The sequence below is a fragment of the Gracilinanus agilis genome, chromosome 5, assembly GCF_016433145.1.
Source record: "Gracilinanus agilis isolate LMUSP501 chromosome 5, AgileGrace, whole genome shotgun sequence".
Taxonomy (NCBI): domain Eukaryota; kingdom Metazoa; phylum Chordata; class Mammalia; order Didelphimorphia; family Didelphidae; genus Gracilinanus; species Gracilinanus agilis.
In genome coordinates, this window is record NC_058134.1 from 133,105,536 (window position 1) to 133,133,248 (window position 27,713).

Below are 27,713 nucleotides of genomic sequence, written 5' to 3' on the forward strand. Positions count from 1 at the left end.
CTGGACACCGTAGGCTCATAGATGAGCATCTCAGCCAGAAAGACTGCGCTGCTAAGAGGAGTTTATTTGTAGAGTTTACCATGGAATGTGAACAATTAGCTTGTTGTAAGTGCCCAGAAATGCCCCTTTCTACAGTTAAAGTTTATCATGCCTAATCTGAAGACAACATAAGTAAACTGAGATCACTGCTCCAAAGAATTTCAGCATGCATTATGATGGTATTCCTTTCAGTCAGTACAAACCTGTCATATGAGGTTTTTTCTTTTTTTTTTAACTTTTTTTTTTTTATACTTTACTTGTCAATGTTCACATTTGTTTGTTTTACAGGAAAAAACATGTTATCAAAATGTTTTCCATATTTGTTTTTCATTCAACTGGAACATAGAGTTCAAAGATGGTTTTTAAATTTCATTTTATTTTTTAAAAAAGAGTTCTTATCTTAAGAAGCATCAATGGGAGGCATTTCATTGTGCTCATTTATAAAGTCAAAGGATCACAGATTATTCCGCTGTACGATAGGTCAAATTGTATGCCCAGAAATGCCATGTGGTGGCCTTGAAGCACATCCTTAAGTTTGGAAACAATGTTTAGTTTCACTACAAACAGGCTCTCCATTTTGCTGTTTAATTCGTAAAAGACTGGATGTTTCTTCCATCTTCCTCTTTAGAGCCCTTTCACAGTCAGGACTCGACTGCTCTTGGTCCTTATTCGAATTGTTTTACAAAGCAGATACTCTGACAATGTTTCCTCCTGAGTACTCTGGAGATTCTGGCCTGTCATCTCCTTCAGGGGTCGTTACTGGAGGTGTCGGTATGCTTATTATTGCTGTAGTCACGTAAGGTTGCTCACAGTTTAGTTTAACACATTCTTCCATTTTGGCATTTAAACTGGATCGGCTGATGGGGAAAGAATGGATTTAGAAAAAAGGTAAATTGTTCACATTTTTTTTACATACCTCTACCATAGAACTGAGGTGAAGATGGTTTAGTTTCCATGGATTGAATGTGTAAGTCTAAGAATATTGGTGACTATTTTAAAAAAATAGTAAAATGAAGTACACTAACCTGTTAATTTTATACTTATAGAATTAGCACCCTTGAAGTCAATGGTATTTAAAAAGTTCTTTAGAAATTATTATTATTATTTTTTAAAATCTGCTTTACACTACCTAGATGATGATTTAAAACCGCATGCCATGAGCTGCTGGTGTTTATATTGTAAGAATAGACTTATTATCTAATGCATATCACTCTTGCCTACTTTAGATGGTTTGTATGTAAACAAGATAAACTTCAGAGACAAAACCCTTTTAAGCTCTTAGAAGCTTGAATTCTTGTTTCCAAAGCCTTCTGTTATGTTTTTAAAAGCCACAGCCTAAGCTATTTGCCTAATCTCTTCATAGGCTGTTTTGCACACACACACACACACACACACACACACACACACACACACGCACACACACACACACACATGCTCTTCTCACATACACATGCAAGAAGAGAAAAAAATAAAAGAAACTTGGAACACATTTTGTATGAATTAACTTTTAAAAAATTGCCCTTGACAACATTTTTGGTGTTGCCAAAAATGTTTTTTGGTCGACAACATCTCCTATTTGAGTCAGTGTTTTAGTATAGCTGTTGCCTTATTTTTGATCATGTTAACTGGTACTTTTGTAAGTTCTCTATAAGTACCTTTAAATGTTTTCTTTTTTGATAATTGAATCTGTTCAGTTGAATTTTAAGTACTTTGAGGGCAAGTAGAAGAGCTTCAACTCCTTTGCTGGGTCTCTACAGCACCTGCTTATGTTCAAAAGGCTCTCAAAAATGTTATTATTTTTCCTAAATTAAAAAAGATGAATCTAAGGGCTTCCTTAATGCAAGGAGACTTGCATATGTGCCCATCCAGGAGAAGGAAGGATGCTTAACAAGGTGGAATGCAGCTATCTCTTTCCCTTACCTTCTTGACTCTCCTACCACTTTCTGTCTTAAAGCATATGGATACATGTGCATATCCACCTGACCTCCTCCTGCCCATTACATTGAGTGCTTTGATCTCAGTTGTACATCTCTGTCAGCTTGCGTGAGATTGTGTTACAGTCAGGTATGTGTACATGAGTAAATTCGCATGCACGCTCATACACCTGTCATGGCAGTGAGGACGATTTATGTCATCAGCTCAGATCAAGTTTAACATTCCAAGTACCTGTTAGATAAGGGTGTTCTCTCCACACACCTGATTTGGATTGTACTGAGCTCTTGTACACTGCCTTGGCGGCTCCCTGATACATTGGCATTTGGGATCCGGAAAGTTTTTTTGTGTCGTCTTGAGCAGCAAGTGCTGGTGACACCTTGTTGTGATGAGAGAGAAGGGCTGTGACTTGAAGGGCGATTAACTGTTGAAACTTCCATGCAGCTCTCCTCATAAACTTGTTCATCCACAAACTCATGATTCTGTCCAACACCATTAAGAATATGGATTGAAAGCATAAAAGGAAAAAAAAGGAGAGATACATTACAGAATTATATTAGGAACTCATTTTTGCATCCATGCATTTAGACCTTGCACAGTTTTTAATTCTAGTGAAAAAGGCTAAGTTTAAGCTTTTTTTCCCCTCTTGGAAATTTCTGAATGGACTGATGGACTAAGCTAGGAGTGTCAATCTCAAATAGAAATGAGGGCCACAAAACTGTACATAAGGATGTCTGTGGGCGTGTATTGACTTAGAAACCCACATACTAAAATTATATTTTATTTTTATTTAGTTATATATTTCTCATTTAGATTTTAATCTAGTTTGGACTGCATGTGAGACTAGGGGCCATCGACTAAACGGTTAATACTTTTGTTCAAAGAGGGTTAAGTCTAAAATCCTATGATCCTATGAACATTCATACTTTCAAGTAAAATCTCAAAGCTACTTATGTTTTCAATTTGTATTTTTGGTAAAAATAAAATAAAACACCTTCCTAACTTGTATTTCCTTGACCCCTTGATTCTGTGTACATTATTTGATATACCACCAATATGATGACCAAATCCCTTTTGAAACTGTCTCTTCAACATCTACTAGGGTCTTAAAAAATAAGAATGTAAAATGTTGCTAGGAGAAGTAAGTCATGAAATGCCTTCTGGATGTCCCAGCTACAAAATAATTCCGACATCCAAAAAATACATTAGAATGTGTTCTGAAGACTATTGGAGACTTTATAGGTGGCACAGTGGATAGAGAGCTAGGACCTGGAATAAGAAAGATATGAGTTCTAATGTGACCTCACAAATGTATTAACTATGTGACCCTGGGCAAGTCACTTGACTTTGATCTGCCACAGTTTCCTCACCTGCTTCTCAGTTTTGTGAGGACAACAATTTTAAAAGACTGCAAACTTTAAGGCACTATAAAAATGCTAGCTATTATTATTATATTTATTATCATTATTTAGTTTTTCTGCTTCATGTGAACATTTTCATAGAGACAAAGAACCTCTATATTTTTGTAAGAAAATTATATATTTATGATACTTTCATTTCCCTTAGGTTTGTATTTTAAATCTTGGGATGTAGACAATTACAGAATAATAGAATTATTTCTTAAACAAGTGGAATAGCTTAATTAGCAAATGTTTTATAATTGCTTCTATGGAGGAATTCTCCTCTGTATTCTCTGCCACTGTTTCTCTCCTATTCTGCTTTACTCTCTCTCTCTCTCTCTCTCTCTCTCTCTCTCTCTCTCTGTCTTTCACTTCCTCCCTCCCTTCTTTCCACCCTCTCCTTCCTCCCTCCTATTCTTTGCTTCCTTCTTTCTTTTTTCCTTCCTTCCTTTCTTTTCCTTCCTTCTTCCTTCCCTTTCCACCTCTGTCTCTCCATCTCTCTCTGCCTCTATCTCTCTGTCTCTCTCTATATCTGTTTCTCTGTCTTCCTCCCTCCCTTCTCTTCCACCCCCTCCCATCTCTTTCCCTCTCCGCCTTCTCTCTCTGTGCTCTCCTCCAACCCTGTAACAGCAACAAACTAACAAACTACATTCCCTTACCCCTAATGAAAGAGCAGAGTCTATCCAGGACCTATGAATGTCATGAAAGGTCTCACAATAATCCTTGAATAATCACATAATCTTCAACCACAAATAACCAATACTGCCTGCATAAACTCACTGCATTGCCCACAGGGGAAAATAACTGCATTTTTTTAAAAAAGAAGAATGTGTTTGGGAAATGTACTCTTTGTACCAGTTATTACTTGAATAAGCTGCATTTGAATTTCCAAACTATTTATTTTCATAGTGTACTATGCATGCATAAGAAAAACTACTTAAATTCAGTAAATGTATTTAGCATATAAAATGTAATTCAGAGGACACCTGGAACAAAACATGGACAGGATACATTTACTTATATAAAGAAATCCAACTTATCTCAGAAATAGATATTAAATAACAAATGTCTATAGGAGGATAATATTTAATATAACAAAGGAAGTGGGATGTTTTAATTTTGAGAAAATGCTACAAAAGTAAAAGTAGTGATATATTATTTGCATTTTTTAAATTAAGGGAAAAATTGTCTTTCTCACATGTGAATGAATAAGAATTTTGGTTAGGAGAGTGATTTTTCATAAGCCTTTTAAAAAATTGTACCTTATTGGTATTTATTCCCCAAAATGTAAAATGATTTTACATTAGATAAACCTATTGTTAGGCAATCACTTAGATCCTTGATCATTTGCTTAATTATGATAAAGTGCTATTCTCTTATTTTGGAAATCTTATTCCTTACCTTATCAAGAAGACTCACTCCTTTGGTAGAGTACAGACAGCATATGCTCAGTAATAGTAAAATTTACAAAACTCCTCAGTATGATGCAGTGGAAGGAGTGCTGAACCTCAGGATCTGAGGTAAAATTGCAGTTTTGTCTAATTATCTGTGTGACTTTGGATGAATCATTTAATTTTACTGGACTTTAGTTCCTTTATCTATATGATCATCAATGGGGTGGAACAGATGGCCTCTATTATGTCTTCCAGCTCTACATCTATGATCCGCGGTTTTTGTGAATATGAAGTATCTTAAAATCATTGAATAAATTATTTATTTCCAAATAGTGAGTTCTTATTCCAAAAGCTGGAATCTTTGGGGTTATTGAACACTAGCTTGCTGAGGTTATTTATCCCTAGTCTAGTTCTCTCTCTTAGCCAGTACCATATTGGTTCAATGATGACTGCTTTGAAGTACAGTTTAAGATCTGGTACCGCTAGGTGAATTATTTATTTCCGAATGTAGCCTAAACCTAATAAAATTTGGCAGTGGTTGTGCTATCTTAATGAAGTCTACATATAATACTTAACAACCCATTGGCTCTGTGTGTACACTGAAATGCCCTGGGGAAGGAGGGAGGAAGATGAAATCTTGAAGTGGTCTTGAATTCTTGAGGACCTGATGTCCTAAGCATGTTATTGTACCTAAGTGTCAGATTCCCCATTTGTGAAATGAGGATAATACTATCAGCTGTACCATGGAGTTACATCATAACCACCTATAACTTATGGGAATTCACGGATAAGCACTATTGAGGGAGGAAGGGTGGATGAATTGTAATTTAAATGTTTCCCACAATGCCATATAGACTTGGGAATAAGCTTGAGTAGATGTGAACCTGTTGTTCTCAGTTCACATGCGTTTCTCGAGCTTATCACCTTCCTGAGCATGATTCTAGAATCTAGTTTTCATCATAGGGTCGGGGAGTTTGAGGACAGTCTTATTACCCTTCCTAGCTAATATGTAGCTGATCAACTGGAAGGATCCCACTGTTTCCTTTGCTTTGCATTCTTACCTTTCATAATGAACATAGAAACAATTATAGAGTGGTATGGCACCTCCGGATATAATCACACTTGTGTGCAAAGCCCTTTCATGAGTATTTTCTCTCCAATCATCAATTTCTCTGAAAGTTTATATATATATACATATACATATATATGTATATATAAATACATTCATTCATTTACTCATTTATTTATTTGCTTGTTTATTTATTTAAAGCCTGTTTTTGTTTTCTTCCGTTTGAATAGAAGTCTTGATTCCCATCTGTCTCCTTATCAATGGCATAGCTGGATATAGTGAGAAATATAGTTTACATTCAATTGTTTCCTTAGCAACCATATCACCTCTGCCTGATCTCTAAAACAGGCTGTTTTTTTTTTTTAAGACCCCAGTCTACCTAGTTTCTTCCCAGCTACATAAGCTTAAAGATATTACAACTTCTATTTCTGGGTGACTTAAATTTTTCAAAGGTAATTTTATTTTATTTTTAAATCAATCAATCAATTAAGAATATTTTTTCCATGGTTACATGATTCAAAGGTAATTTTAACTTTACAAAACTCAGCAGACTTCAGAATAGAGCCTAACTCCATGGTACCTACTGGGCTTGCTGTCAGGCTCTAGGTGACTCTATGTACCTAAAGGGATTTCTGTGAGGCTCTAGGTGAGGCAAAACATGTAAAGTGCTTAGCAATGTATCATTGAATGTATCATACAATCTAATTGCTATGATTCACTTTTTATTTTGATTGATATCATTATGTTTGGTTATCAAGGAAGTTTCTGAGCATCTTTTTCTGTTTGGTCAATATTTCCAATAATCACGAGGACACCGAGAGAAAAAGAACTCTTCCCTGACTATATATTTCAGTGCTTATAGCCTTTTGTGAAAGTAAAGTGTTTTTTTTTTTAGTTTCATGCAGCTCAATGTTAACTATTCAGTTTCCCATTTAATTGCCGGAATACAATGTGCACAAACTCTTCCCAAATACAGATCTGAAAAGATTTCTAAATTGAAATTTCAACAGGCATCTATTGCAGTTTAGCACTTGGTTGTGCACAAGGTTGAGGATTCAACCTATGAAAAGGAAAGCTGAAAGGCAACAGGATTGTGCAAAAGCAAATGAGATTGTTAGAGTGGCACAGGGGAAGGCATTGATGCTATCTCCTTACCGTAGTTTTTTCCAGACAGTGAAGCAGGTGGTGGTGCTGGGTTTCAAAGCAAGAGCCAGATTTGCTAACAAAGGCCTGTTCATCTTCTCCAGAGGACTGTAAACACAGAGAATACAGTGTTGCTGTCTATATTATTTGCAAACAATGGGGATGCTAGCCACATGCTTCTGCAAGACAGATTGGGGCTACAATGGACCATAATTGCAGTGTTTGTCAGCAAAACCCACAGACAGAAAAATAGCTCTTGAGTTGTATGATCAGTAGTCAAAATGGCTAGCATGTCTCCTTATTTTGGACGCTTAAAACTTCTTTTTTTTTTTTTAATCTTCAACTAGTGTGATAACTTTGGGTCAGTCTGTTATCATCTTACTTTCAAATTTAAATAAATATGTAAAGATGCATTCTGAAAGATCACATTCCTTAGTTAGAGTTATTTTGTTTTAATTTTTTTATTCCTAAAAAATACCAAATAAAATGAACATTTTCATGTATTCAGTAGAACAAAAAAAGGATTGTACATGAAACTGAAACTACAGATCTCAAAGCTTTTTTGTTATTAGGATGATTGAAATTATGAATATCCATGCAGAACAAGAGCACTGAACTTGTTTGTCATGGACCCTTCTGGCAGTCTCTTGAAGCCTATGGACCCTTTTCTAGGATAATGTTTTTAAAGGTATGAAATGAAGATTTTTTTAAAAAATGAAATACAATTTCTAAAATATTTTCAAAATCAAAGTAAAAGATCCCAGGTTAAGAATTTGTTATATGAGGTTTAAAATTAAAATATACACACAGAATTCAATAATGGAGAATTTTATGACACTCTAAGTTAATTGGAAAATAGAGTCATTTTTATGTGTGGAAAAGAGGCATGAAACACACCTGGGACAAGCAGCACAAAAGGATGTCAGATCTTTTTGGAGTGTCTCTCTTAAGGGGCAGGGAGAGCAGAAGCAGGCTAAGGAAGAGGTTGTTTGGGGCATAACTATCAGCTTGCCATCTGGTCCAGTGTTATGTTGACTAATTATTCTTGCTAATTAGTACTAAGCTCTATTGTGGTAATTGCAGCCAAAGTACTTAGTTGCAGGCTGGACATCAAAATATAGAGGGTGCTGACGTTATTCAAAGCCCTGTGGCCTCGCCCTAGGTACATGTCTCTTGGGGACACATGAAAATGCTGTGCAAGGATAGTTGAGGGTCAGTGGGCAAGAAGAAAAATGACATTGCCTAGAAATATCATTGATTCGAAATTCATAGCATTGATGCTAACCTGTCATAGTCAGGGCTTGCTGTATGTGAAGTGATTATGTTTATTGTTTCAGTATTTTCATAACTATCCAGTATATGATAAAACTTTCAAATAAGAAGCAGCATGGCATAATGGATAGAGAACTGGTCTGGGAATGAGCAAATCCTGGGATCTAATCCCAGCCTGGATAATTTTTGAATGTGTGACCCTGGGCAAGTTACTTAAGCTCCCAAATGGCCAGGGAACTCCCCAAGACTGTCACTTGGAGAACAGTTGCTTTTGTATATTGGTAGAGGACGTTTTTTCATGCAGTTCCTTTTACTAAGGAAATCACAGCTATGGGAAAGGGAATAGGTAAATGACAAGAAAACAACCAGGAGGATAAGGTTGGTGGGAAGCATTGTTATATTAATGACTGTGGCCTTTTTTTTTTCCTAAGTAAGAAGGAACTTTTCAATATTTTACCTGGAGCTGGTTACTCAGTAATCCATTTCGTTTGCTCTGCATGTAAGCGTTGGCACTTCCACTCTTGGCAGCTCGGATTCTTGCAAGCCTTGCTTTCTGTATCAGAAGATAAGAAAAGAAAAATGTCTTTTTGCTAGGTCTACTTTGTTGATAAACTAGCTAAAGCACATCTCAATAAAACCAAGTGAACTAGTATTTTGTTTTAAGCATCCTAGCATATCCTGTATGACACCTGAAAATATGATTTTTATCCTACTCCTAAAGTCAAGATCTCGTTATTGCAGGCATTCTTTCCAATAATGGAATAAAGCATCAACCTATGAGAAATTTAAGGGAAAATGTATGAGTTTATTCAGAAGACTTATCTTTGTCTAGATGTACTGGTAAGAAGTGGGACTCTGAAATTTTATTTTAGCGACAACTAGGTGGCTCAGTGGATAGAGAATCAGGTCTAGAAATGGGAGATCCTGGGTTCAAACGTGACCTCAGATACTTCCTAGCTGTGTGATCCTGGGTAAATAATTTACTCTCAATTGCCTATTTCTTACTGTTCTTTGGCCTTGGAACCAATACTAACTATTGATTCTAAGACAGAATAAAGTTTTCTTAAACATTAATTTGAAAATTCTAATTGAATGATTATTTTTTCTATTCTGTTGAATCATCTTCCTTTGTTATTGTTTCTGACGAAATTGTGATAGTCCATTTAAAAAGCAAACAAACAATTTCTACCTGGTCTTATATTATCCAATAAAGCCCTATAGAAATACTCCCTTTTTTCTGACTGATACTTCTCCTTTCTCTTCTGAAACCTTTCATAGCTGGATCTTTTTGCCTGAAGACTCCAGAGTGGACACTTAGTTTTCTGGTTGACTGATGCCTTCTTGTCTATGACCTTAGAAATGGATTTGGTGTGGGACACTCTCTATTCCTATAAAATACCTAAATTGGCCTGACCATATTAATGAGTTTCCCTGAAGAATGAAAGAATTTGTGATCCCCAGAGTTCTAGCTGAAGTATCCTGTCTTAAGAATAATGTGGTATTCCTCTTGCTGCCATGATCTGAAAACCATTCGTTTTCTTTTCTTTTTCTTTTTCTTTTTTTTAATTGTTTTAAACCCTTAACTTCTGTGTATTGTCTTATAGGTGGAAGATTGGTAAGGGTAGGCAATGGGGGTCAAGTGACTTGCCCAGGGTCACACAGCTGGGAAGTGTCTGAGGCTGGATTTGAAACTAGGACCTCCTTTCTCTAGGCCTGGCTCTCAATCCATTGAGCTACCCAGCTGCCCCCATTCTTTTTCTTTTTGTTCAAAGACATTTTATTTTTCTAGTTATATGTAATTATTGCATGTAATAACAATTTTCAGCATATGCATTTTGAAATTATAAGGCCAAAATGGTCTCCCTCCCTCCTTTCCCTCCTCCCCTCACAGAGATAGTAAACAGTTTGAGCTGGGTTATGCATGTATTATGCAAAACATAATTCCATATTGTCATTGTGGTAAGAGAATATTCATCTAAAACTAAGCCCCTAAAATGAAATTGTAATTAAACTAATGTGAAAGATAGTATGTTTGATCTGCATCTGACTCCAACTATTCTTTCTCTGGAAGTGGATAGCATTCTCTGTCCTAAGTTCTTCAGAATTGTGAAGCCCATTATTCTTAAAGATTTCTAGGATCTTGAGGATCTGTCTTACTATGGAGGTATCATTTCTAACCCCAGCATGGGTGAATGATAGCCAGGTAAAATGGATTAATCAACCCATCAATCAACAACAATTTCTAAAGTGTCTATTGTATTCCAAACATCCTGCTAGATACTGGAGATATAAAGACAAGAGTGAAACAATTTCTCTATGCATGGAATTATTTAGAGAGACAAAGTGTATGTATATATGTTCAAAATAGATATATTTGTTTGTGGAAAAAATAGCATCTAATAGAACCAGGAAAGCCTTGATATAAAGGTAGAAGTTAAAATGAACTTTAAAAGAAATCTGATTTTAAGAGGAAAGGAGCATATTTCAAGTGCATGAGATAGCCTGTTCAAAGGCACAAAGACAGAGGATGGAGTGCCATGTGGTGAGGACTATCAGATGTTGTTTCAATGGTTTTTTTGGGGGGAGGGGAGAGAAGTTGTCCCAGAATCCTTCTCTTGTGGCATCTTCTTCCTTTCTGTTCCTTTGGATGTCTTCAGTTAAACTAGAGAAAGTACTCTTCACCTTAATATTCCAATAGGAAGACTCATTAATATCAGCATTTACTGTCTCAACTATATCTTCAATGAAATACTTGTAGTCATGTCACTGGATCCCTAAAAGATCTAACATATTTGAGTCAAAAGAAATCACTATTGCTCCGTGTATGTGACAATGTCTCACTGAAAATGATGAGTATCCCAGTGACCCAAGAGCAACAATTATTTTAAAAGCCTTCCCATTAAACTAATATGTAAGATCAGTGAGGGTTCATGAGGAGACTAGTGCTTTTTATTTGCCAAAAACACGTGGCCTTTATTTTTGTTGCCCAAAGGGAAGTGGAGACCTGCCCATTCTCCATTTAAATTGGTCGTACTAGACTACCAGACATTATAGTTAATTTCCTCTCCATCTACTTTTATGGATTACCTGTCTGCTTTAGCTGTTAACACTGACCAATATAACTAAGTAATTGTCATATTAGGCACAGTGGATAGAGAGTTGGGCCTGTAGTTAGGAAGACTCATCTTTCTGAGTTCAAATATAGCCCTAAACACTTCCTTGTTGTGTGATCCTGAGTAAGTTACTTAACCTTGTTTGTCTCAGTTTCTTCATATGTAAAATGAGCTGGAGAAGGATATAGCTAACCACTTAAACCACTCTGCCAAGAAAACTCCAAATAGGGTCACAAAGAGTCAGACAAGACTGAAATGATTGAGCAACAACATTGTGCTATATAGTGACACCCTATAACAGAGAACTCATAATCTTTCATTACAGAAAAGGACAGTTTCATTCACTAGGTCAGTCACCTCCAGATTGATCAATCCTTTTGTGGATGAAATTCAAGAATCAAGGCATTTCTCTTGTACTATATTGGATTAATTTTTTTTCCCCATAAAGAACAAAGTAAACCTGTGAAGAGAAGTTCTGTATGTGTTATTTAGAGAGGTTTGCATAGAGAATCTGTTTTTAGAAAGGAAAGAAGGGAGTCTAACATACTAAGAATGAATCTAGGCAGGAAAACCTGGATTCAAATTCTTCCTCTAATACTAGCTATGTGAATGTGGTCAAATCATTCTCCAAACCATAATTTCCTTCCTCTGGATAAAAGAGATCATAAGCTCACAGGTTAATTGTGAGGCTCAAAGGGCCTCATACATGTATGCTACTTTAAAAGCCTTAACACATTAAGTAAATGTGAATTTGTTTTTTAATTCTGGGAGAATTTAGTGTTGCCATTTGGAATAACAACAATAGGTTATCATAATGGAGCCAGATTGCTGCAGTGGAAAGATTGCTTGCCTTGGAGTCAGAGACTTCAAATTTGTCTTCAAATTCAGGTTCTGTCCTTTTCTGTGATAAGTTGGCAAGCCACTTTCTAGGCCTCAGTTTCCTCATGTGTGGAGTGAAAGCATGGAATAAATGTGTCATAAGGTCTTTCAGCTTTAAATCTATAATCCCATAAAACAAGAGTCTGCCAATGGAAGCAAGATTCCTGGAAAGTACTGCTTTAGTACTTACAGTATGATATGAACTTAGTAATTCATGTGAGGAGTAAAAGTATTTGGACATGATGTTTTTGACAAGAATTTCCCTCCAAATTTCTAGATGACACACTAACCAATACTCTCATTCCTAGGACACTGGGATGTTTTGGGGCAGTAAAAAATATACTTGAAAAATTGGTGGGAAGACATCTTTTCCTTCCCTCTCTCTTCTTTTTTCTTTTTTTTTCTCTTTCTTTCTTTCTTTCTTTCTTTCTTTCTTTCTTTCCTCTTTCTTTCTTTCTTTCCTCTTAACTTCTCTCTTCAAATTGATAAAAAGTTTCAGTTCTAAGACAAAAGAGTGGTAAGGGCTAGGCAACTGGGATTAAGGGACTTCCATAGGGTCACACAGCTAGGCAGTGTCTGAGGCTGGATTTGAACCTGTTTTTAGGCCTGACTCTCTTAGTCACTTAGTCACCTAGCTCCCCACCCTTTCTCTCTTTCAAAGACTCCCTTCACAAAATATATGATTATAAATTAAGAACTATTGACTAAGTTCATGGTCTTTAGCAGTGGTATTTTACTTTCTATTTATTTTTATCATAAACTTAGAAATTGTAAGGCTCATTTTTTTCCTTTTAAAAATTGTTGATATTAGTCCAAAATTTATTTGATCAAATTCAAGAAATATACTAAAATTTATAATTTCAAAGCAGACCTTTATTGGAAAGGACTAGATAATTTAAAAGAAATGTTCTTGGTAGGTGGATGAGCCAGTCTCAGATTTTTCAGCCATGTCCCAATTAAACAAAGGCAAGTAATGAATTAATTATATTGCAAAGAAAGCTTTTTGAAATAGGAAAGAGAGTGTTTTGAAATAAACTATTTAATAATGAATGAATAAAACCAGGACTAGTAGGTCATGCCTGTAATCCCTGTTCCTGGCCATGTTAAGGTCCATGGATGGTGATGGAGATAGATCTAGCATTATATGGTAAGCTCCTGTGGGGCTTATCCCATAGAAATACTAAGAAAAAGTGAATCAATTGGAAACAGATCAGGCACCAATTACCATAAATATCAGGAAGAGGTAGTTTTGTAACTATTATACTCCTAGCCAAGAAATATAGGGAGACCCAGGTGCAAAGAAAAACTAAAAGTATCAATTAAATCCCAGCTTTATTTCAGGCAAAATAGTAGGTGCTACGGATAAGAAGTAAAAAACAAAAAAGCATATGACCTCTAGGAGGTTATAGTATACTTATACATACATTTAATTGCTAGAGACAGGTTTGGACTGGAAATTTAGCCCTAATGTTAAAAGACACTAACTTTCTATTAACTATCATGGTAATTTATTTTTTCAAACTGATTAAGACTTTGTTTTATTTTTTTCCTTTTTTCTTTTGAATATTTTCCCATAGATACATGTTTCATGTTCTTTTCCGGCTATAAATATTTTTGTACATGCCGTTTTCCCTATGATCTCTTTGGGGTACAAACTCAGCAATGACATGGCTGGATCAAAAGGCAGATAGTCTTTTAAAGCCCTTTGGGCATAGTTACAAATTGCCATTCAGAATGGTTGGATTAATTCAAAACTCCACCAGCAATGCATTAATGTCCCAATTTTGCCACATCCTCTCTAACATTTATTACTTTCCTTTGCTGTCAAGTTAGACAATCTGCTAGGTGTGAAGTGATACCTCAGAGTTGTTTTAATTTTCATTTCTCTAATTATAAGAGATTTAGAACACTTTTTCATGTGTTTGTTGATAGTTTTGATTTCTTTATCTGAAAATTGCCTATTCCGGTCCCTTGACCATTTATCAATTGGGGAGTGGCTTGATTTTTTGTACAATTGATTTAGCTCCTTATCTATTTGAGTAATTAGACCTTTGTCAGAGGTTTTTGTTATAAAGATTTTTTTCCCAATTCCTTGCTTGGCTTCAAACTTTGGTAGCATTGGTTTTATTTGTACAAAACCTTTTTAATTTAATGTAATCAAAATTATTTATTTTATATTTTGTAATTTTTTTCTACCTCTAGCTTGGTTTTAAAATCTTTCCTTACCCAGAGATCTGACAAGTATACTGTTCTGTGCACCTCTAATTTACTTATAGTTTCCTTCTTTATATTCAGGTCATTCACCCATTTTGAATTTATCTTGGTATAGGGTTTGAGATGTTGATCTAGACCCAATCTCTCCCATATTGTTTTCTAATTTTCATCAAACAGTGCATTTTTGTCCCAAAAGCTGGGTTCTTTGCATTTATCATAGATAGTCTTGCAGAGGTTGCTTACCCCAAGTCTATTCCATTGATCCACCCTTCTCTCTCTTCACCAGGACCATATTGTTTTGATGACTACTGCTTTATAGTACAGTTTAAGATATGGTACTACTAGGCCACCTTCCTTCATATTTTTTTTTCATTATTTCCCTTGATATTCTTGGTCTTTTGTTCTTCCAAATTAACTTTGTTATAGTTTTTTCTAATTCAGTGAAAAAGTTTTTTGGTAGTTTGATATGTATAGCACTAAATAAGTTAATTAATTTGAGTAGGATGGCCATTTTTATTATGTTAGCTTTTCCCACCCATGAACAATCAATGTTTTTCCAATTGTTAAGACCTAGTTTTAATTGTGTGGAAAGGGTTTTGTAGTTGTGTTCATATAATTCCTGTGTTTGTCTTGGCAGAGATATTCCTAAGTATTTCATATTGTCTAGGGTGATTTTAAATGGAATTTCTCTCTAACTCTTTCTGCTGAGATGTATTGGAAATATATAGAAATGCTGATCATTTATGTGTGTTTATTTTGTATCCTGTAATTTTGCTAAAGTTGTTGATTATTTCTACTAGCTTTTTAGTTGATTCTCTAGGATTTTTTTGTTAGACTGTTGATATGGTCAATTATGTGGATGGTTTTCCTAATGTTGAAGCATCCTTGCATTCCTGGTATAAATCCCACCTGATAATGGTGGATGATCCTCTTGATCACTTGCTGGAGTCTCTTTGCTAATATTTTATTTAAGATTTCTGCATCTATGTTCATTAGGGAGATTGGTCTGTAGTTTTCTTTCTCTGTTTTTGATCTACCTGGCTTTGGAATCAGTACCATATTTGTGTCATAAAAGGAATTTGTTAGGACTCCTTCTTTGCTTATCATATCAAATAATTTGTATAGTATTGGGATTAGTTGCTCTTTGAATGTCTTATAGAATTCACTTGTGAATCCATCAGGCCCTGGCGATTTTTTCTTAGGGAGTTCTTTGATGGCTTGTTCAAATTCTTTTTCTGATATGGGGTTATTTAAGTATTCTATTTCTTCTTTTGTTAATCTAGGCAATTTAAATTTTTGTAAATATTCATCCATATCTCCTAAATTGTTATATTTATTGTCATATAATTGGGAAAATAGTTTTTAATGATTGGTTTTCTGCTATAATCATTTGATTTTCCTTTTCGACTTGGTCTATCTTGTTTTTCATGGTTTCCTGCTGTTTAATTTGGATCTCCAATTTGCTTATCATTTCCTTTGATTTTGGGGCATCTTTCTCCAATTCGGGGTTTGTCCTTTAACCTGTTAATTCCTTTTGAGCTATTTCTGACTTATCTTGCCAAATCTCTTCCATCTTTCTCATGATCTCAGATTTGAAATCTTTAAGAGCTTGTGACCAATTTTCATTTTTGGGGGAAGGTTTGGATATGTTTACTTGTTTGTCCTCTACTGCTGCCTGCTCTGTTGTCTGGATTTTTTCTGTGTAAAAGTTATTGAGTGTTAATGCTTCCCTCTTATTTTTTCTCTTAGTTAGTTCTTGGGCATTTGCTTGCCATTATTATGCTGGTTTTCCCTTCTCAGTCAGAAGTCCGGGTGAGGTGGGCAGGTTCTCTGTGTATAGAGCTGTGGAGCAGTTTTTGTCTGAGACACAGTTCAGTGCTTCCTCTCTCAGCTTTATCCTTGCACCTAAGATCTGCGCTCTTTATGCTCCTGGGGTCTCAAGTCTAGCTGTTCTCAGGCTCAAGCCACCTGGTCGTCTCCTTGCTTGCTCCTCTGCCCGAGGCTCATTTATGAATCTCAGCATGCTGCTTCTACAGTCTGTCACCCCTCCACTCTAGGTCCATACCCAAGGTCCAAGCTCAAAGTCCACGTTCTTTAGCCTCTTGGGGTCTTAAGTCTTGATGCTCTCAGGAGCCAGCCACTGGTGATCCCAGTTAGGTGCCAAGAACTTAGTGAATGCCCCACACTTGCTCTAACTCTTGTGTGCTGGTTCTGGCACTGTAGGTGGGGTGGGGTTACTGATCAGCTTGTGTTTTAGTGAGAGCTGTTTCACCCCCTTATAGAGTGGAAATTCCCAGATCCCATGTACCTTCAATGCTGTGCCCTGTTGTGAGGTCTCTTTGTTCATCTGGATTTGTTTTTTGTGTCCTTTTGAGGTATCATGTATAGGTCAATTAGGAGAATTAAGGGCCCTGCTTCTACTCTGTAGCCATCTTAACCCAGAAGTCCTATTATGGTAATTATGTTGCCTATGTTGCATTTATTTTTTAAATGCTTTGGTTTACTCTCTCTCTCACTGACACTGACTGTATCTGCGTATTTTTCTCTTTGTCTGTCTCTTTCTTTCACTCCCTTGGCACTTAGTAGCAGCACTGAAAAATACTGCTTTTCTTTATTAATAAGACAAATACCTTAACATAAAGTACTGCCCAGTACAGGAAAATTAAATATATTAATCACAAAGATAAGTTTATGTAATTGAAAGTAATCACTACCATAGGACTAGTTACAGATACAGATCGAAAGAACCAGTGGGTTTATAAGAGAAGAGCTATTTCAACCAAACAGGAACAATGTTTTTTTAAAAACGTACCACACTAATTTCAACCCATAACTCCTCTCTTCTGCCTCCACACTTGACTATAGCACTGTATTAGGTAATAGGCCTGAATTGACCTTACCATATGGCTAATAAAGGTTAGCTACTTTTTACATGCAAAGACATGCCTTTTGGTCCAAATTGCACCTAAAGGAAATTATTTCTCCCAAATACCAATAAGATTCACTAAATCCTTGCCCCACTGATGCATATAGTCTGGGTAGCATGGATTATGACAATCTGGAAGGTTAAAAGAAAATCAACCACTGGTTCAAGTTCAAACTTGTGATATTGGAAATTTGGGAGTCCTTGAACTTATTTTGAGGTCCCTGGTCTAAACTTCCTGTGGACATTTAGATCTCTTACAAACTACATTTCCCATGATTCAACTGCCTTCCTGTCTTATGTAGTGATGTAAGCCAAGGTAAACAGAAGGTTAAATAGGGAGATTGGGATTGGTACTTCCTTTTTTCCTGCTGAAGTAGCCAGGGGGCAGAGGTATGGTGCTATTTTGAACTAAATCTTAATAGGCATGTGGCTTCTTTTGTCTAAATGGCTTTCAATAAACCTTTTGAAACCATGATATTTTTAATTCTGTCCCTCTATATTAATTTTATTTGTTACAAACTCAACTGCCTTCAAACTTAGTGCCTACTATATGCAAGGCAAGATGCTGTATGTATAATAGATAAGAGGCACATATGTTTAAAGCTTGAAAAATTAGAGATTACTTGGTCCAAACATTAAATTTACAGATGAGGAAACTGATGCACAGAGGGGTTAGAACATTTTCTCAATGTTATGTTAGTAGAGAAAAGCCTTGCCTTGATGTTAGGGAGAAGTGATTTCCAGCCCTAATGCCAATATATATAACTAACTGTGAACATGGACAATTAACCCTTAACCTTAACCACTTAAGGTGTCTATCTAAGACTATGAGTTTCAGAGGAGTTGCTGATTTGCATTAGTGGAAATAAATTCTACTCTAGGAATTACCACACTGATGAAATTACAGGATGGAAATCGCTCATGAGACCTTGACAAATGTCCATGGCACTGTGCCAAATGCTGAGGGTAGGACACACATTTTTACAAAAATGAAAGAATCCCTGCCTTCAGAGAGATGCTACTTTTTGAAAGAATATATCATACATACATATATATTTATATAGACAGATATATACAAGATAAAAGGCACTTCATATATATTTGACTTGACTTTTTGCAGCTACATGGAGGATGGCTAGGACTAGAGAGAACAAAAGAGATTAATTGCATTTGCTTAGGTAAGAGGTGATGGAGCCTTTGAAGAAAGGTAATGGACCTGTGAGTGAAGAGGAGGAAGATTTCAGAAATGAGAGCTTGAGAGAAGACTTAACTCCTGGTGGATTATAAGGGGTGAGGGAGAAAGAAGAGTCAAGCATGACTCCAAGGTTATACATTTCAATGATAGAAATAGGGAAAAATGTTTTGATAATAAAAACTAATATTGAGAATCAATATGTTTGTCTAGTTAAAAGTAGGGTCCTTGAGGGCAGGCACAGTAGCATTCTAAAACCTTTGCATCTCTAGATCCTAGCACAGTAATGGTGAACCTATGACATAGGTTCCAAAGATGGCACTTAGAGCACATGGGCACATGGCTACCTCTCCCCTTGCCAGAATTTGTTAATAGAAAGGCAGACAGACTCTGGTGGAATTGCTCCCTTCACCTCCCCACCACATCTGATGATATCTTTTTCACATTACTGACCCCCTGCCCAGAAGCCCAATGAGAATACTTTCTCTCTCCCCTGTATGGGGTAGATGGGGTGCAGAGTGCACCTGGCACTCAGTGGATGGGGGGGGCAAGGCATGTAGTCTCAGGAAGGGGGGAAAGCATGGTACTTGTTTTGGGCGGGGGTAGAGTGGGGGCAGAATCTGGCACTCCATCTCTAAAAGGTTTTTCATTACTGACCTAGCACAATGGTTCACACATAATAAGGCAAATAACAAATGTTCACTGAAATGAAATCAACAAGTTTTCCTGTGTAATTTTAGCACTATGATTAGGCAAATTATATGTGTCTAATAAATATTTATTAATTAACCAATGACGGCATCTCACTTCATCATGAATGCAGTTTCCATTGTTATGTGTGGGAATTTTTTTGACATTACACTATATTATGGAGATCAATATGAGGTTTTCATTATTATCTTTCCATTTCCATGCAAGAAAAGACAAGAAGGGAGGGAATACAAGACAAGATGTAGGGAACTCACTAGTTGGGTAGCCTACAAAGCACCATTCTTATCGGGGAAACTGTTTTAGCTGTAGAGAAATCAGTATTTTATATCTAGATGTTGCAAAAGGAAGAGGAAACAGAAAAGGACACATGACCATAGTACATAGAGGACATAATTAGAGTTGTTCCTAGTCTTAAACTCCACACCTTTGGTGGGTGGTGACAGACAAGGGTAGAGTAGTTCTTTTTGGTTTTGAGGGGAATGGGTTAGTTCTTCATTTTCTAATGATGTAGTTGAAAGGAGAGAGGGTGGAAATTGTCTAAGGCAATTCAATCAAGGAGCTATTGAGAAGGCAAGTACTTCTGAAAGAGTAATTCCCTCAAGTGTATTTCACCTTACTAAATGAGGAATGTGGGAGATTACTGGACCATTTTATTGCCCAAGTCCCAATATGTTTTCATTGCCATTGAACAATAAAAGTGTCCAGGGACAGACTTATAAGTAAGCAGAGTAGGAAAATACTCTGGTGTAATTGGAGGTATGCCAGGAAGGATTTCTAACCTAAATCTCTCCCATTGCTGACTCTTTAAATTCCACTATTAGAGAGTCATTCCTTTGGGTTAAGGAATATTTTTAAAAATATGACTGTTTTTATATACTGTATACTATATATAATATAATACTACATTAAATAATGCCAGCTTCTAATTCAGTGCGTATTAGTTTGACACATCCTTTTTCAATTTTCTTGAGCATCCTGTAGGATGTTATGTAAATGGTAAGAATGAATAAAGAAAAAAATGGGGAGAGGGATCTAGTCATCTGTGGTCAAGGCTGAGAGGGTAGGCTGGTAAAATAGTGCAGAGGGCTCTTGGCAGTCAGGAGTCTTATAAGTGCACTAGGTTATGGGGGAAAATTAGGAAGCATCGAAATGTGAATCAGAAAGGCAGCAAAGAACCAATAGAAATCTAGCAATTTTATCTATCTATATCTCTATAGATTATCTATCTATCTACATATCTATCTAGTTATCTACCTACCTATCTAACAATTTCTTGACAGGCTATCCTTGGAAGATTTTATATCTTGGTATGTTAAAAGAGAAAAAACTTTCATAAATTAATTAAGCAATAAACATTTATTAAGTGTCTACTATATTCCAGGCACTGTGCTAAGATCTGAGGATAGAAGTAGAGACAAAAAAAAAACCCCAAAACCAGTTCCTTCCCTCTAGGACATTGTTATCTAATGGAGAAGAAAGGATGCATATGTATATCTATATTTTACATAAAGACACAGGAAGCAATCTATATATTGGATAAATAGGAAATATTAACAAAGTGGAGGTAGTATAATTAAGAAGGGGTAGGGAAGGTGTTTCTAGTAAAAGATAAGATTTCAGTTAGGATTTAAAGGAAGCCATGGAGGTCAGTAGGTGGAGCAGAGGAGGAAGAATGATCCAGGAATGGGGGAATAGCCAGAGAAAATGCTCAGAGTTGAGAGATGTAATATCTTATTTGTGGAACTGTCAGGGAGCCAGTATAACTAGATTAAAGAATATGTTTTAGGGAACAATATGTAAGAAGACTGGAAAGATCTTCTCCCAGAATATGGTGGCTGCCCATTCCATTTAAGTTCAGAAATCTTTTGTTTCATCATATAAATCATTTTTAGGTTCCTTGTTTTATAATAAATGGATATGTAGTGTCTAAAATTCACCATTCCTTCAAAATGGGATGAGGTTATAAAGAGCTTTGCATGCCAAAAAGAGGATTTTGTATTTGTTATTGAAGGCAACTGGGAGCCACTGCAATTTACTGAGTAGAATTCTGATGTAATTACACTTATTCTTTAGGAGAATCACTTTAGTAACTGATTAGAAGATGGATTGGAGTGGAGAGAGAATTGAGGGAGGGAGACCTTATCAGTTGGTTATTACTATAGGAATGTGGTGGTGTAGTATTAGGGTGGTGGTAGTGTCAGAAAAGAAGAGATATCTGAGAGTCACTACAAAGGAAAAATCAATAGGCCTTAGTAACAGATGGACATAGGGATGAAGGTGAGAGAGAGTAGGGAGTCCAGAATGACTCCTAAGTTGTGAGCCTGGGAAAATGGTGTTGCCTCCTATAGTAATAGGTAGGATGACTAAAATTTCTGAGAGACTGGGTTTGGAGTAAGAAAATAAATTTATTGATGAGGTTAGTGGTAATCTATAAATTAGATCATTAATCTCTTTCGGCAATCAAAGATCCTGAAAGAAAGCCTCATGAATCCTTAAATATAATTTTAGAAATTCATTATTCAACCATTTCCTAAACATCCCAAGACATCTCTAACTGTTGAATAGCCAATGTTGTCTATAATTCTATCAGTCTATTCCCTGTTCCTGGAAGGATGATAGGAAATCACTTGCTTGGACTCCATGAACAGATCCCATTCAGTTAAGTGTGACATTCTCCATTTATCCAATGCAAAGTCAAAGATTCTGTTTTTCTGCTTATAGACATATCTGGCCTAAACTTATTTTTATTTACTGGGCAAAATAAAACCCATAATATGGATGATACTCTAGGGTGGGGCATTTCTTGAATTTGCCAGAAACATAGGAATGAGTAAAGAGGTCAGAAGAACAAAACTGAGTCACAATTCAAATGCTAGAAATAAAAAAAAATCAATTTTGGCCATCTGCTGTCCTCATCATAAAATGGGCACATGCTTTGCTTTGTGATTTTTTTTAAACATTTTTTTTGTACATGGGTTTTTTTTTCCTAGAATGAAATTTTCTCCTAGGGAAATTAGAAAGGGGGCAATAGTAGGAAAAATAATAAGTGTTGTTTTGGACAAGTTGAATTTAAGATGTCTATTGGACATCCAGTTTAAGATATCTGAAAGATAGTGGATTGGATGGATATGAGGTTGGAGGTCAGTAGAGTCTGGAGCAAGATATATAGTTTTGAGAATTGTCATCATAGAGATAATAATTAAATCTATGGGAGCTGAGGAGATTGGGGAACCCTGAGGGAATCCTACAGTTAGAGGATGTGATGAAGAACAGTGTCCAGCCAGAACAGCAGAGAAAGAGTGATTAAATAGTATAAGGAAAACCAGTAGAAAGTGGTATCCCAAAATCCTAGACAGAAGAGTATATTAAGGAGGAGAGAATAATCGATGTCAAAGGCTGCAGAAAAGTTAAAGAGAATGAGAATTGAGAAAAAATCATTGTATTTGGCAACTTAAAGGCCCTTGGTCATTTAGGGAGAGTGAGAGGAAAGAAAGTGGAGGCACCTATTGTGGACAGCCTTTTTGAGGAGTTTAGCTATGAAGGACAGAAGAGATATAGGAAGATCAAGTGAGGGTCTTTTCAAAATGTAGAGGATGTGGGCATGATTGTAGATAGTAGGAAATGAGCCAGGAGACAAAGAAAACTTTAAACAGAGGGATGGCAGGGGGAATAACGTGTTGGGAGAGATGAGATATAATGATATCAGTTAAACAAAGTGGTTAGCATTGATAAGTGTTATAGCCACTTCATCATGTGAGACATGGGTGAAGGAGGAGATTGTAGTAGAAGGCACATGAGTGATAAGGGAGAAAGAGGGGAGGAGAAGAAAGAGCTCATGTTGAATGGCTTCAAGTTTTTCTGCAAAATATGAGGCAAGAATGTCATTGAGATTGAGAGAATGGGGGAAAGAGGATCAATGGAAGAGATGGAAAGATTGGGAAGAATTCTTGCACAGAGTAGGATAGTGAGTTGATCAGGGAGGTATATAGTAAGATTGCCTAATAGCAGTGAGGGTCCAGTTGAAGCTGTGTAACATAAATTTGTGATTTTTTTCCATCTTCAGCAGCAGATGTAGAAGAGTCAAGATGGTGAATAGTAAGAGTGATCCAACGCTGGGGGTTGGTGGGTCATAATTAGTGATATGATAAGGAGACTAGGTATACAAGAGAAGAGGACTGTGGAGTTGTTCTCCAAAGGGGAAAAATGGGGAAAAGAAGAAAAAATAATTTAGGGAAGTAGGCCTGGGAGAGAATTGAGGGATTGATGGATTGGATGTCATAGTTCAGATGAAGAACAGGGCTTTGCTAGGAAAGGCACAGGAAGTTGCAAAAAGACAACAGACTATGGCTAGAAAAGGGGATTTCAGAATTCTTGAACACAGAGGTAGTACATTTATGGGTGTTGGTAAAATCAAGTCTTTGACCATATTTATGTGTGGCTGGGGTGGAGTAAGATATTGATGTGAGGCTGAGACAGGTAAGGTGGAGGAGTGGCTCATAGGAAGTGAGTAGGTGTGAGAACTGAGCTGTTAGTATATTTGGGGGACAGTCAATATGTATATTAAAAATCCAAAATATTTAGGGCAGGACTTTGGGAAGAGAGAAATTGTGAGCCAGGTATAAACTCACTGAGGAAGAGAGGGAAGTGACCTAGGGGTCTGTAGGTAACTACCAGATTTTTATTGGAGAGTAGATATGAATGGCATAAATCTCAAAGGAAGAGATGTTACTAAGAGAAGGAGGAAAGAGGAGGACCTAAACGTGGTCATGGAGAGCAAAGAGTATTCCAACTTCTCCATCTCTTTCAGTGAGCCAAGGAGAATGGGTGGCTGAGGAGATTTGGTCATCAAGGGTAGGAGAAGATAAATTTCAATAACAACTAATAGTAACGGGTCATGAGAGACCACTAACATTAATATCTCTATTCAAGGGGAAAAGCCTTGAAAAGGTTATTTAAAGCAACTAACATAGCTCTAGATATTTTCATTTTCCAATGATCAAATAATCATTATTGATTAAGAACCTTAAAAAACCTTGTGATTCTTTCCTTCCCTTTCAGTAATCCTGGAATTTTGCTTTGGGCATTGTTTGATTTACTAATGGATAGTAAAAGACAGATGGAAAAATGAACAGATCATCTGTTCCATAGTGATGACTCTCACTTCTAGTAGAATGAAAACACCACAAACAGAACACCAGCAGATTACAAGTCTTAAATCTGTAGAATAAAGCCATAAGCTTTAAGCTAAAAGATTATGTTGGGAAGTTGTGCAAACTTTATAGTTTTAGAACTATGAAATAAAATGAAAACTCAACAATTGGTGAGCATCTTTAGGATCTGTACATGAGATGACTCTAAACATCTAGATATGTTTAGAATTATTCTTTAAAAACTCTAGGGAGGGGGGCTAGTTGGGTGGTTCAGTGGATTGAGAGCCAGGACTAGACAAGAGGTCCTAGGTTCAAATCTAGCCTCAGACATTTCTTAGCTTTATGATCCTGAGCAAGTCACTTAACTCCTATTGCCTAGCCCTTACCACTCTTATGCCTTAGAACCAAAACACAGTATTAATTTTAATATGGAAGGTAACAGTTAAAAAAAAAAAACAACAAACACTAGGGCAAGGATTTTTCACCTATGTTTGTGTCATGGTCCTCTTTGGCAGTCCAGTGAATTCCCACCCCAAGCAAGGTTATTAATGATCTCCTTTATGGAAGAACCAAGAATCTTCAGTTCTTTTATTCCTGATTTCTGCATCATTTGAAGTTGATGATACCCTCTTGGCTTCTATGACAGTGTGCTACTGTGGTTCTCCTCCTGCTTCTCAGACTGTGTTTTCTCCTTTTCCCTTTTTGGATTCCTCATTAGTCTTTTGCTCATCAATTACTGGTATTCTCTAAGATTTTTTTCCCTTCAGTTACCTTCTTCAACCACTCTATGTAAACGTGATATATCTGGTTCTCAAATTTCTCATGAGACTTAGCCTTGATTACTTTTGTGCCCCCATCACATTCTCCTTTTATGATAGACATTTGTGTATTATCTTCCTCCTCTATTTAATCCTACATCCTTTGAGAACTTAGATTGTAATTTCTTTAACATCTTTATTTCTCTTTATTTTTTATTTCTCTATCACAGTGGTTCCCAAACTTTTTTGGCCTACCGCCCCCTTTCGAGAAAAAAAATGTTACTTAGCGCCCTTGGAAATTAAATTTTTTATTTTAATAGCAATTAATAAGAAAGATAAATGCACCTGTGGTCATCACCACCCTCCTGGATCGCTGCAGCACCCACCAGGGGGCGGTGGCACCCACTTTGGGAATCATTGTTCTATCTTTATCTCCATTTATATAATTATACCACTAATGTCTGTCACTGCACAGAGCAGGTTCTTTTTGTCTTTTTTTTTTAAACCCTTACCTTCCATCTTAGAATCAAGACTGTGTATTGGTCCCAAGGCAGAAGAGCAGTAAGGGCTAGGCAATGAGAGTCAATTTACTTGCCTAGGGTCACAAAGCTGGGAAGTATCTGAGGCCAGATTTGAACCTAGGACCTCCTGTCTCTAGGCCTGGCTCTCAATCCACTGAACCATTCAGCTGCCTCCTAAATTTAGATACTATATATATTTTTAAACCCTTACATTCCATCTTGGAATCAATACTGTGTATTGCTTGCAAGGCAGAAGAGTGGTAAGTGCTAGGCAATGGGAGTCAAGTAACTTGCTCAGGGTCACACAGCTAGGAAGTGTCTGAGGTCGGATTTGAACCTAGGACCCCCCATCTCTAGGCCTGGCTCTCAACCCACTGAACCACCCAGCTGCCCCAACACAGAGCAGGTTCTTAATAAATGACTGTTCAATTCTGTCAGCTGAATTCTCAGGTCTCCCAAAATGCAAATAAGCACTCCTTACAAAGGTTTTGACTTAAACCCTTGCCAGTGAATAATTTAACTGTCAGTTAACACACTAGCAGGAATTAGTAGCTAGATGTGGGCAGTCCTAGAGAGAGAAAAGAGGCCACTACTAAAGAATTGTGAGGATATCAAGAATTTCAGCTTCTCAATTTTAGGAAAGCCATATCTACTTGACTGATTGAAAAGTGAAAATTTGGCCATAGGACTTACAACTTTAAGTATTCCTATGGTCCAGATAATCTAATACACATCCTCTTAACTTCACAAATGAAGATACTTAGGATAGATTAAGTGACTTGTCCAAGGTGACAGAAGGTATAAATAGTAGAGCTGGAACTCAAACCCAGATCTTTTGCTATCAACATGTATTTCTTTTCCACCAGATCAAACAAAATAGCTCTTATGTATATTTTTCTGAATCAACCACTTCTGTGTAACAGCATTAAGCACAGTGCCTGACACGTAGTATCCACTTAAACATTTATTGGATTAGATTGTTTTCCTGTATTCATGAGTTATTTTGGCATAATGTAGACATAGTCTAGAATGATGGAAAAGAAATCAACCAAGTTCCTTGATAACATCTGATTTTTTCTCAACTATTATATTCAATTTATTGGTCAAATTATATTAGATTGCTCCATTTATTCTTATTAACAAAATTTCTCTAGCAGTCATTATTTGCAAAATTCATTGTATCAAGAGCCTGTATTGAAACACAGAACCTGAGAGAAATTTAAAACTCATCAATCTTCTTTTCTAGGTACAAGGAGCACATCTTTTAGAATGCAGTGGTCTTCTCAGGCATTTTGTTTATTTATTTGCTTGTTAATTAATTAATTAATCTGCATGCTTGACTTCTTTAACAAAAAGAGCTTTGAAAATAGTCCTGGGTATTGAAAAACAAAGGCTAATGTTTCTTGTTTTTCTGTATTGATTTCCATTTGTGGCAGATAATAGAGTTTAGAGAAGTGGAGATTATTTTATGGAGAATCCCAGGTGACAAACAGATCCAGGCTTCCAGTATATTCTTTCCTTATGATATTCAACTAGTCAGCTCTTATTTATATTTAAGGAGGAATTTCTAAAAGTGAGAAGAATGGATAGCTGGGATCTAACTTCAACCAACTACCCTTTTTACAGATTTTGTGTGCCTTTAAACAAAGAGCAAGTTTAATACATTTCATTTAATTGGACTATAGCAACTTTGTTTTATCACATGGGAAAACTTTGTTATTTATTCAGTCTTGAATATTTATCAAGAATTGAGGCTTCTGTAAAATGATCCATCATCAGCTTGAAGGAGAATTCTCTTTCACAGCTGAGCGATGATTCTTCTTCCTGTCCTCATTTGTCAATGAGAAGCACTATTGATGAAATGAGAAGAAAGACTCTTTGATCAAAGTGAATAAAGCTTATGTATCTTGATATTAATAATAGCAATTATTTAAACCCATTATGGCTAAAGACATTCCATTCACTAAATTAGTGTCTTCAGAAAGCTATAAACTTATTTC

The 27,713-nt window shown here is 36.3% G+C and overlaps 1 protein-coding gene across 1 annotated transcript in view; it reads right to left on the reverse strand.

The window, feature by feature from the left end:
- Positions 1 to 718: 718 nt before the first annotated feature.
- KCND2 (potassium voltage-gated channel subfamily D member 2) overlaps positions 719 to 27,713 on the reverse strand; it is a 593,859-nt gene continuing 566,864 nt past the window's right edge. Inside the window, exons 3-6 of the mRNA XM_044677545.1 lie at positions 8,707 to 8,802; positions 6,990 to 7,085; positions 2,206 to 2,453; positions 719 to 896 (exon numbers count right to left, since the gene is read on the reverse strand). Of these exons, the coding sequence (XP_044533480.1) occupies positions 719 to 896; positions 2,206 to 2,453; positions 6,990 to 7,085; positions 8,707 to 8,802 (618 nt within the window). The remainder of the gene's footprint in view (positions 897 to 2,205; positions 2,454 to 6,989; positions 7,086 to 8,706; positions 8,803 to 27,713) is intronic.